This window comes from Procambarus clarkii, chromosome 23 (genome assembly GCF_040958095.1).
Source record: "Procambarus clarkii isolate CNS0578487 chromosome 23, FALCON_Pclarkii_2.0, whole genome shotgun sequence".
NCBI classification, from domain to species: domain Eukaryota; kingdom Metazoa; phylum Arthropoda; class Malacostraca; order Decapoda; family Cambaridae; genus Procambarus; species Procambarus clarkii.
In genome coordinates, this window is record NC_091172.1 from 28654362 (window position 1) to 28666182 (window position 11821).

An 11821-nucleotide genomic window follows, 5' to 3' on the forward strand; every position below is an offset into this window, starting at 1 on the left:
TAGGCATATTCTGGCCACAGACGAAAGCAAAATAGTAGGTACTAACCTGTTTTTTTCAGTGAATATGCTGTTAAATGTGGCCCCATATCTTTGAGTTGCCTAACGCCTACGGAAGTCATAATTCGTCCATGGTTATATCAGAGAAAGAGCAGGCCAATCATCTACGTGAAATCAGAAACATTACAAAGAATTTGTCAGTGTCAGAGTAGTTAACAAATGGACTGCATTAGGCAGTGATGTGGTGGATACAGGCTCCATACACAGTTTCAGATGTAGATTTTACAGAGCCCAACAGGTTCAAGAATCTGTACACCAGCTGATTGATTAGACCAAAGAGAAAAAACTCAACCCCCGCAAGCTCTTTAAGAAAGTACTAATCCTTAAATTATGCCATAGTGCAGGTAGGTAACTTTTGTCTTATAGTGAAACTTGGTCCCAGGTTTAACTTCGGAAATAATAATTCACAGCACAAAGTTGACTTTCTCCAGCCAGGCCTATCAACATCTGGAGGGTTATTAAGGCCTATCAACATCTGGAGGGTTATTAAGGCCTATCAACATCTGGAGGGTTATTAAGGCCTATCAACATCTGGAGGGTTATTAAGGCCTATCAACATCTGGAGGGTTATTAGGGCCTATCAACATCTGGAGGGTTATTAAGGCCTATCAACATCTGGAGGGTTATTAGGGCATATCAATATCTGGAGGGTTATTAGGGCATATCAACATCTGGAGGGTTATTAAGGCCTATCAATATCTGGAGGGTTATTAAGGCCTATCAACATCTGGAGGGTTATTAGGGCATATCAATATCTGGAGGGTTATTAAGGCCTATCAACATCTGGAGGGTTATTAGGGCATATCAATATCTGGAGGGTTATTAAGGCCTATCAACATTAAGGTGGTTATTAAAATCACTTAACCTCTAGGGGGGATTATTAACGATTATTAACCTCTGAAGGGTTATAAAGGCCTATGAACCTCCGGAGACTTATTAAGGCCATTAACCTCTGCGTGGTAATTAAGACCTATCATCCTCTGGAGGGTTATCAAACCACTCAATCTCTGGAGGGTTATAAAGACCACTCAACTTCTGGAGGGTTATTAAGACCTATGAATCTCCTGGAGGGTTTGTAAAGTACTCTCAACTTCTAGTGGGTCACTAGGGGCTATTAACATCTGTAGGGTTATTAGGACCTATGAACCTCTTGAGGGTTATTCAGTCCATCAACGTCTGCAAGGTTATTAATCCATAATAAGACAACCTCGTGTAAATATCACTTAATACTACAATTCTTAGAGGATGTGAAAATAAAAATATATAATAATAAAGCATAACTAGTTTATTGATAAATGTAAAATAAATCAATGAAAACACGACCGTATGGTATCCTCTTGCATCAGACTTTATTAATGTTCACAGATAATGACCAAAATCAGTCTTGTATCATCAGACCAATTATATATTGTTACATTACTACCGTCCACAAAATGGTCATGAGGCTCATTAATAATAATAATTTATAATACTGCAAATATTACTACTTCTATTCCTACTATTAATGATAATACTAATAAAGCCACCTTATCAGAATCAAATAAAAAGAGGGGGTAACGCGCAACAGTATAGGGTGTGTGTGCGAAGTAATAATCCAAGAAGGCACCAAGCCGGGAAGGCTATGTAGCACCAGGAGGGGAGGGGGTTGTGTGGGAAAATCATGAAAGCTTTGTGAGCTTCACCAAAGACAAGCTGGTTTTGTGTGGTATACCAGTGTCAGGGTTTATATCCCGGTAAGTCTCCAGAGCCAAAGACGATGTTCCGCAGTCTACCTCATGGCGAGGCTTCGGTAGTTGAGCCCAAGGGCTCTGGTAGCCTAGCCCAGGACAAGGGCTCTGGTAGCTTAGCCCAGGACAAGGGCTCTGGTAGCTTAGCCCAGGACAAAGGCTCTGGTAGCTTAGCCCAGGACAAGGGCTCTGGTAGTTGAGCCCAGGATAAGGACTCTGGTAGCTTAGCCCAGGACAAGGGCTCTGGTAGCTTAGCCCAGGACAAGGACTCTGGTAGCTTAGCCCAGGACAAGGGCTCTGGTAGCTTAGCCCAGGATAAGGAAGTGATAACCTAGCTTAGGACGAGGTTCTGGTAGCCTAATCCAGAAGGAAGGTCTAGTAGCTTAGCACAAAACGAGGTTCGATAGTCTAGTCCAGGGGCAAGGCCCTGATAGCCTAGCCCAGAACGAGGTTCTAGCCCAAGACGAGGCTTTGATCCCCACCTTATGTAGGACGTGTTTGGGTGCGCTGTTTTAGCTAAGTATGTTATTAGTCAGTATTAACACTGATGCAGGATAAATACATTGTAATGCAATTTAACAATACATTTCATTATACATTACATGCACAAAATATCCCAAATATGTTCGATTACAGAATTAGCTAAAAAAATCATAAATTATGTTCAATACTGTATATACAGTATAGTCATTATTTCCGTTAATACATGTTTAACGTATTTACTCATTAATACACTCAAAATTTGTATATTGTACAGAAATTTAACAAAAAACTTTACATATGTTAGATGCATTTATTAAAAATGATGAATAATTAACATGGCACCTGAAATATCTAACATGGCAAAAAATTTAATTTTAATAATAACAAATAAAACATAACCTAATGTGATTCAGTTTACCATATCAATGCAACGATAAATCACATTACGTCCTTAGCTTGACAGTCGTCATAATATTGCCTGCCTTGGGAAGTGAATTCTCCAGACAAATGAGGCAAATTTGCTGTCAAAACTGCAAGGGGAAACAATGGCGTCTCTCGACATGCAATAGCTATCTAGAAACATTTCTTCAGAAGCACCAATGCTATTAGAGAACAACGTTTCTTCAGAAGCACCAATGTTTTATTAGAGAGCAACGTTTCTTCAGAAGCACTAATGCTTTATTAGAGAGCAACGTTTCTTCAAAAGCACCAATGTTTCATTAGAGAACAACGTTTCTTCAGAAGCACCAAATGCTATTAGACAGCAACGTTTCTTCAGAAGCACCAATGTTTCATTAGAGAGCAAAACGTAAAGAGGATTCGGACTGTGGTTCCGTTAGACTCAGGGGAATGTGCAAGTGAAGTCTAGCTGAACGCACAATGAGTTTATTCCCAATGATACCATTTCATCTTGGGGAAATTGAACACAAAAGGATTAAATGTGGGTGGGCGTACAATTAAGGCACAAAAGATAACCGCCTTCTATAATATGCACAGGTATAGCTTATAATTAGAGAGAACTTGCACTTAAAATTATATTTGTTCTTGTGAAAATACAGAAAATCGGTAAATAGGCTATGAGATCATTTTATGATTGTTATTCCCTGGCAACTGAACAACAATGTGAAGTAACTCGAAATACAATAGAACGAACACTAGTTTTGTATTACCTAACTACGTATTAAGTGATGAATATCACCACAGTATATATCTTACATTAAGTAGTATTGCTGGGCTGGTTAAGTACGTCATAACGTCAGTGGTGGCACAAGGAACACCATTCTCTTAAAGAATACAAACTTAAAAGTCTTAAAAGTCTTTGCTTAGATAACTATATACAGTACTAACTTGTTTTACTTCTTTAGTTGTAATAGTCTAATAGTCAAACTTAGTGTGGCTTACCCAGACAGGTTCATCGACAATTTTCCCAAGATACGGGCGAGGCTTTCCGCAGGGTCACTCATCCTGTTACTGGCCAGCTCCAACGGTACTTAACCTGGTTGATACCTGGTTGATGGGGTTCTGGGAGTTCTTCTACTCCCCAAGCCCGGCCCGAGGCCAGGCTCGACTTGTGAGAGTTTGGTCCACCAGGCTGTTGCTTGGAGCGGCCCGCAGGCCCACATACCCACCACAGCCCGGTTGGTCCGGCACTCCTTGGAGGAATAAATCTAGTTTCCTCTTGAAAATGTCCACGGTTGTTCCAGCAATATTTCTTATGCTTGCTGGGAGGACGTTGAACAACCGCGGACCTCTGATGTTTATACAGTGTTCTCTGATTGTGCCTATGGCACCTCTGCTCTTCATTGGTTCTATTCTACATTTTCTTCCATGTCGTTCACTCCAGTACGTTGTTATTTTACTGTGTAGATTTGGTACTTGGCCCTCCAGTATCTTCCAGGTGTATATTATTTGATATCTCTCTCGTCTTCTTTCTAGTGAGTACATTTGGAGGGCTTTGAGGGCTTTCAACCTGCTGAACGCTTGAATGCGCTAGAGATAATATGACCCTGGGATACATTCTGGGTAAGTGTAACTCTTGGCTAGGTCCCATGTAAGAGATTTAAGGGTTGAGACCTTGAAACTAGAACTATAAATATACTGACCTTCAGTGGTAACTCTTGAACCAAATTTTGGATTTGTCTGAACTCTTTCGGATTTGTCTGTGCTTTCCCCTGCCACACGTGATTGTACTACATAAATCTTTCGACATGTTTTCTTCCTGACCAATGTGTTTAAGAACATATTTTATATCCTCTATAACAGGTTATTCCTACGAAAAAAATAAAAATATTTTTTTCTATTTCACAGTTCCTAAGAAATGTGGTGCCGTTCATGAGCAGCATTTCCCTCGAAAGTAACTTGTCAAGGATAATATTTTTTTGCAATGTTTCAGTAGTGGCTTTTTATTGTTGACAAGTCAGTCCCAAGGCACTACGTTCTGTTCTCTTTGTTCCAATAGTGTAAGTGGAAACTATTGTTATTTGTTCCAATCGTGTAAGTGGAAACAAATGTCCTCATGACCTGTCTATCTGAAGCTTAACATTAGTGAAGAAATGCATCTTGAAAATTATTTGAACATCACTGGAATTCAGTCTTGTAAATATATACAAATGCATTTAACAAAACCTAAAAACTGTTCAATAATGACTGACTATGAGTATCTTACCGTGAATACTGAAGCCAACCTTCCTGTATTTACAACTATATATACATTAGCACTGCTAACAAACCCAGCTTTTAGTGAATTTCTGCATGCTTACATATTCTATTTAACAACAAGTTTCAGCTATTATGCCCTCCAGTGAAGGCAATATGACTGATTTGATAATATTCACCATTTAATGTTTCAAATACGTTATAAAATCACTACTGTTGTCTACTATTTCCTATGCTACATATGACGAAACGTTGTTGTTTATCACTGAGCATATTAAGGTCACTAGCTCAAAGAGGTTTTTAGATCTGAATGAACGTAGTCCAACCATTACTTCCTGAGATCTAATGTGTAAATTCTTCAGAAAATGAAGTTTGTATTATCCCCCATTCAGTGAAGATATTTGCCGATTACTGGCAATTGGAGGCAATTTACTGTTTATAAGAATTTCCTTACCACAGAGAGATGTTAATGGGATAGTTCGCTTAAAATTGCAATGCATAACGTAAGACTAAGAAATCATTTACTAAGAATATTGTTATTCCGTTAATTTTGTCGCTCTTAAGTTATTGTTTAATAACATATTTCTCACTTATGATTAATTATTCAGTATTATAATGCTCTAATATTAATAATCTAGCATGAGACATAATGTGTATAGAAAACAATATATATTTACATATAGAGAGAGACATACACTCTCTAGTCGGCCTCCGGATCACAAACTAGGACAATAAAACCCACACGAGGAAGCAGAACGAGAATACGGGTTGTGTCAACACACCGCCAACCATCCTGCTTCTTAGAAGCTCGAAAACAACTGAAACAGGTCGAAGTGCTGCTCAGATGTCTTTCAGGGTCGTCAACCTTGTTTCTAATGGAAGAGAGCATTAGCAGAGACCTGTTTCGCCAAACTATGTGTAACTCCTTCGGATGTCAGACCCCCTTGCATTTCATAGAGTTCTTGGGTGTTGTTTCTATGACATCCACATCATCAATATCATGTTGCGATATTGATCTGGTGTCCATATGGTCATGTTTAGGGGGCGCTAAGACCTTGAGGCCATGGCTAGAGGGTGCTTGAATTTTGGGGTCATGGCTAGGGGATGCCAACACTTTGTGGTCAATACTAGGAGATGCCAGCACTTTGTGGTCAATACTAGGGGATGCCAGCACTTTGTGGTCAATACTAGGGGATGCCAGCACTTTGTGGTCAATGCTAGGGGATGCCAAGACATTGCGGCCAAGGCTAGGGGATGCCAGAACTTTGTGGTCAATGCTAGGGGATGCCAAGACATTGTGGCCATGGGTAGGGAGTGTCAAAACATTGTGATCGAGGCTAGGGAGTGCCAGAACATTACTGTTGACATGATCCTGACTCGTGTCTTCATCTGACGGGTCTCTGCAATAGAAAGTTAAGAACTATGTTAATTATAACTACATATATATTTAATTAATAACCTGAAGAGATCATTATTATTTTTAAAACTATTGTATTCTAATATAGCAATATTATATATTTGATCAAGTTAATAAATGTATGTAGAGTGCACTACTCTCAATGCATGTATGAGGGACCTTTTCAAAGATTTTGATATCTTTTGTATGTATGCCATTTCTCAGGCGTGTTCTATATCTTATGTGTGTTGTCTCAGGTGTGGAATATCTCTCAGGTGTGGAATACCTCACATGTGTAGAATATCTCTTTTGGTGTGAAATAACTCTCTGGTTTGGAATATGTCGCAGGCGTGGAACACCTTGCAGGTGTGGAATATCTCAGGTATGAAATACCTTTCAGGTGTGGAATAGCTTTCAGGTGCGGAATATTTATCATGTATGAAATATATCTCAGGTGTGGAATATCTCTCAGATGTGGGAATATCTCTCAGATGTAGAATATCTCTCAGTTTATGAATATCTCTCAGTTGAAGAATATCTCTCAGATGTGTAAAATCTCTTAGGTGTGTACAATCTCTCAGGTGTGTAAAAAAGGGTAAGTTGCCTCCTGTGGGCTGGAAGGTACTGACATCAACCACTAAATGGGTACAAATAACAGTGTTTCCTGGCAACGCTAACTGGGTTGATTGTTGATTTGCAAATTAAAAAAGACTGTAATTGATTAATCAATGTTGTAACTTGCTTAACCAAATAAATATTGGGGGTTCAGTTCCTGAGCCCATTATGTGCCTCTGTAACTCTCCACCATACGCTGCCGGGATGGACAGCGAGGGTACATAGTAGATAAAATAAAGTAATTAAAACGAGTGGATGGATAGGTATGGTACTGATTTGGAAGTATGAATGAACAAGCTGCCGTGCAGGATGGTGAGTAGGGAGTGTAAATACGCTGACATAGGCTTTCGTGTGTATTACTAATGGATCAAAAGTGGACATGTCCAGGAAGCACTTGCTGGTGAGTCAGGGTGCGTGGCCAAAGGATGAGTTAAGAGTTGTCAAGCATGTTTTTAAATGAGTGGACAAGGGTGAGTGAGGAGCGAGTGCGACAACACAGAGCGTGAACCTGAGGTGCGTAGCGGCAGACAAGCAAGGACTGGCAGGGCGTGGGGAAGAGGTCTCCCGCAAGGAGGGTGTGGGCGTGTGGGTGGCCGACCTGTGGACTCGTCGACCCAGGCTCTGCGTCTCGACGTATATGGCGCGCTTCACTTCCCTTTCTACTTGCTCCCAGTCTGCATCGCCGTCAATCTGTTAGCAAAACTGAAGATTTAGATTTCAATCAATTGATCTGACTTTTGGATTCAGAGTCAGATTCCTTTATGTATTATGCACCCCCCCCCCCATACCCATTCCATGGGCGGTGTTGACTTTGGAACCGCACAATAAATTTTTAAATACATTAGGAGTCAAGAGGGCAGTTATAATTGCTTGCTAAACTCTCGTTTTCCAGCAGACACCTGGACGATATCTGCTAAAACACGAGAGCTATTGTAGGCTGCATATTGTTCCTGGAAAAGTATGCTTTACAACCTCTTAGGGATTCACTGAGACTTGAATGGTTGAAAACATTGAATCTTGCTGAAGTTTTCACAGGGTAGATATATAATGCATATCATAAAAAAGCTATATAAAGAGGGTCATAATAACCACAGGTCACTGAGATGTTATCAAGGTCAAAGAGGGTCATGACAAGCACAGGTTAGTGAGCTGTCATAAAGGTCTAAGAGGGCCAAAGAGATAATACAGGTACTCACAATTTTCAGCCTATTCTTCTCATCAAAGGCCTTCAACATGGGAAGAGTGACCTCCCTGTAGATGGCGAGTCGTCTACGCGCTGCTGCCACGTTGTCATCAAGACGGTTCTCTCTCCTGCCTAAGTTCCTGCCCAGCTCCAACTCCGAGCAGTCGATCAGCAACAGTGTAGGGATCTGGTGAAACTGCAAAAGAAGATTCCAAACAAGTCAAGCAATAGTTGTTGTTTAGAGTAGTATTTTTGTGCTCATAATTTTGATGCCTTGTTTCATCACAAATAAATCTATTCAGATATATATGTATGGAGATGGCGTAGCTGAAATATTCAATTCAGATAAAATATTGAAGTTCTTGCGAGGCAGGATCAAGTATAACATTTGGGGTTTAAGGCTCATGCTAAGTGATGATATGAAAAATTGGTTTACTGAGAATTATATAAACTATTATATAAATTAAATAGTATATATTTAAATATTATATAAATAGTTTATATAAATTATATAAACTATTTATAATGCAGTATTTTCCTTGTAAATATATGTATATATATATATATATATATATATATATATATATATATATATATATATATATATATATATATATATATATATATATATATATTTTGTGACGATAATCTCTTTCAAGAGAGATTGAGCCTGCTCTTCCCTACATAATTACGTCAAAATACAAGATACGTTCACCAAGTATCGCCAAACGTTTTGCCCAGAGAGCAAATCGTACCCCAACACCTGGCCACCGCCGTAACCAGCTAACTGCTCATCCTCTGCCTGCCTGTTGCTGATTGGCTGGTGTCTCGTCGCACCTGCCCTCCACCTCCACCACAAGTCGACGTCTGGGCTGCAGTGCGCCAGTCTCGTCAGAATATCTCAGTGCTCCATGCAGTTGACATCTCTCGCTGGTAGACTAAGCCTTGGCTTTCGTGTACTAAGGGAGGTGGCAGCTCGAAGCCAATATTCCAGAACTCATATTTTATTTTGCTATCACTGTAACTTACTTGTCTTAGCGTAACTTTTCATTTGCCAGTGATTATTCATGTTATTTTGTTTGTTGACTTGTCCTGCATATTTTTATGAGATTACCTTTATTCATGTCTCGTTTTCTAGAGTAATCAAAATTTCATTGTTTATATACTTGTGTTTTGTGTGTCTTCCCATTACCTTACCACAGACGAAAGGACCAAATTTTCTCTTCTTTTTTTTGTCATGTGACGAGGCCCTGCCCCTAGCTTTTGAAACAGCCGAACACCAACGCTTTACCGTCACAAAATATATATATATATATATATATATATATATATATATATATATATATATATATATATATATATATATATATATATATATATTATATATATATATATATATATATATATATATATAATATATATATAATGTATATATAATGTATATGTTGTACCTAGTAGCCAGAACGCACTTCTCGGCCTACTATGCAAGACCCGATTTTCCTAATAAGCCAATTTTTCTTGAATATATATATTTTTTATTTTTTTTCTTGTGAAATGATAAAGCTATCTATTTATTGATGTATGAGTTAATTTTGTTTAATCTGTGTTATAACTAACGTAGATATATGACCAAACCTAATCAACCCTACCTAACCTAACCTATCTTAACCTAATCTAAACTAACACAACTAAGTATATAATATATGTTCTTAATATAATATAATAATAATAATTCAAATAAACTAATTGGAAACATTTTATTGAAAATAAAAAAAATCACTCGGCCTATTAGGCAAATCGGGCCTTGCATAGTAGGCAGAAAAGTGCGTTCTGGCTACTAAGTACAACATATATTTGATCCATACCACGGAGGAAGAATTGAGATAGGATTTTCCTTAAGTACTTTTGTATATATATATATATATATAGAGAGAGAAATACAACACAAAAAAAGTCTTGCAGCACTCCTACCTTTTCCTCGAAGTTCTGAGCTTGAATAATGTCTCGAGGAAACCCAACCAACACAATTCCCTCATGCGACTTGAGATCTTCCAGCTGTGTCTTCACTAAATCCAGAATTAAATCCTGTGAGAGGGAGATATTTCTAAGAGATCTCAAGGCAGGTGAACAAATTGACACCTAGGATTACTATGTAATAAAGTCAGGCAGATGAAGGACGATTTGGCACCGTTGGCTCTCGGTTCACCCAGCAGTAACTGGATACCTGGTTGTAAACCGAATAACGGATTGAGTTCTGGGAAAAACAAGCAGGGAAAAGGCTTCAGGTGAGTTGCAAATATTAATCTGTAGGAGGAAGACCTGTTAGTCAGCAAACACGAATCAGAAGACTTCTGCATTTTTACTTTATAGTATTTAAAAGCTATGCATAATGGATGAATGCTCGTACCACAGTTTTGCTAACCAAAGAAGCCATCTTTCTTGAATGGGTGAACCACTTCACCCAGAGCACCAGACAGCATTTTCAGGGTGATTTTACTCTTGTTTGCAGTCTACATGTTGTTATTCATTTAGTTGTATGAACTTTAGTGTTACAAACTGTGGAGAGAATCAGATTGAAATTGCCGCCGGCGGGACTGTTTTATCCCGCCAGGTCATAACCGGAGGTGATTGGCTGAGACAACGCCGTCTCAGGGGCAGCGCGCCTCCACCAGTAGACACCCCACACTTAATAAGATGGTAACACATCCCAGCTGAGCAGTTAGTTGTCTATTGATCACAGCCAAGACTCGGGGGCCCTAAGGCGTCCCAAGCCGCATTAGACCTCGCCCTCTTGTCTGCCTACTCCAGAGAACTCGTCACAAGTACCGGACAAGGGGCCAGATTCACGAAGCAGTTACGCCAGCACTTACTAACCGGTACATCTTTTCTCAATCTTTGGAGGCTTTGTTTACAATTATTTAATAGGTAATGAGGTCCGAAGCACCAGGAAGCTGTTTATAACAATAACAACAGTTGATTGGAAAGTTTTCATGCTTGTAAACTGTTTAATAAATGTAACCAAAGCCGTCAAAGATTGAGAAAAGATGTACGCGTTCGTAAGTACTTGCGTAACTGCTTCGTGAATCTGGCCCTTTAAGACCACGGACGTGAGACTCGAGGCGGGCCCTACTGTCTGGGACAACTGTGACCATCTTGTGGAGGCGACGCCATGATCCCCTGTATGGCATCATCACGCCGCTGATAAATGGACTTACCTTGAATTTATTAAACTTGGCTCTAAAATAATATATATATCATTACAATGTTGACAAATAATTAAAGGTACAAAAGTATCTAAAAATATATTTTCTTGAAACAATTACTTGTTAATTTAATTTTAATTATTATTCATATTAGCTGACTATAAATCTTTACTTTGTAGTGATTTTGGTGATGTTAACCTTATTCTTTTGAACATTATCATTCAGCAAACTATAATTGCTGTAGATATACTTCTATTGGCATCTTGTAGAGAAATGTTTACTGTACAACATATGCAATATTCAACAAAACAACAAAACAACAAAAATATTCCCCTGGTATTGGTTTTATTTTCATTACACAGTTTGCATTCACCCTTTTTTTCACCAGGAGAAAAAATGTACCAATAAATAACCCATCTAATTAACAGGGGAAAGTGAATACAGATAATTGTATTTGGGGTACTGTTGGAGAGGTTCAAAAGAGTTAACTGGGTTCCCATAA

The 11821-nt window shown here is 38.8% G+C and overlaps 1 protein-coding gene across 7 annotated transcripts in view; it reads right to left on the reverse strand.

The window, feature by feature from the left end:
• Positions 1–1326: 1326 nt before the first annotated feature.
• The window catches only part of LOC123763978 (adenylate kinase isoenzyme 5), a 90465-nt gene continuing 79970 nt past the window's right edge, over positions 1327–11821 (reverse strand). For 5 of the 7 annotated variants that reach the window (XM_069330035.1, XM_069330036.1, XM_069330039.1 and 2 more), the window contains 5 exons: positions 10088–10201; positions 8130–8312; positions 7442–7623; positions 4237–6322; positions 1327–3762 (listed from right to left, as the gene is read on the reverse strand). In XM_069330035.1, the coding sequence (XP_069186136.1) occupies positions 5857–6322; positions 7442–7623; positions 8130–8312; positions 10088–10201 (945 nt within the window). In that variant the 3' untranslated portion in view covers positions 1327–3762; positions 4237–5856. The remainder of the gene's footprint in view (positions 3763–4236; positions 6323–7441; positions 7624–8129; positions 8313–10087; positions 10202–11821) is intronic. The other 2 variants (XM_069330040.1, XM_069330038.1) reach the window with 1 other exon arrangement.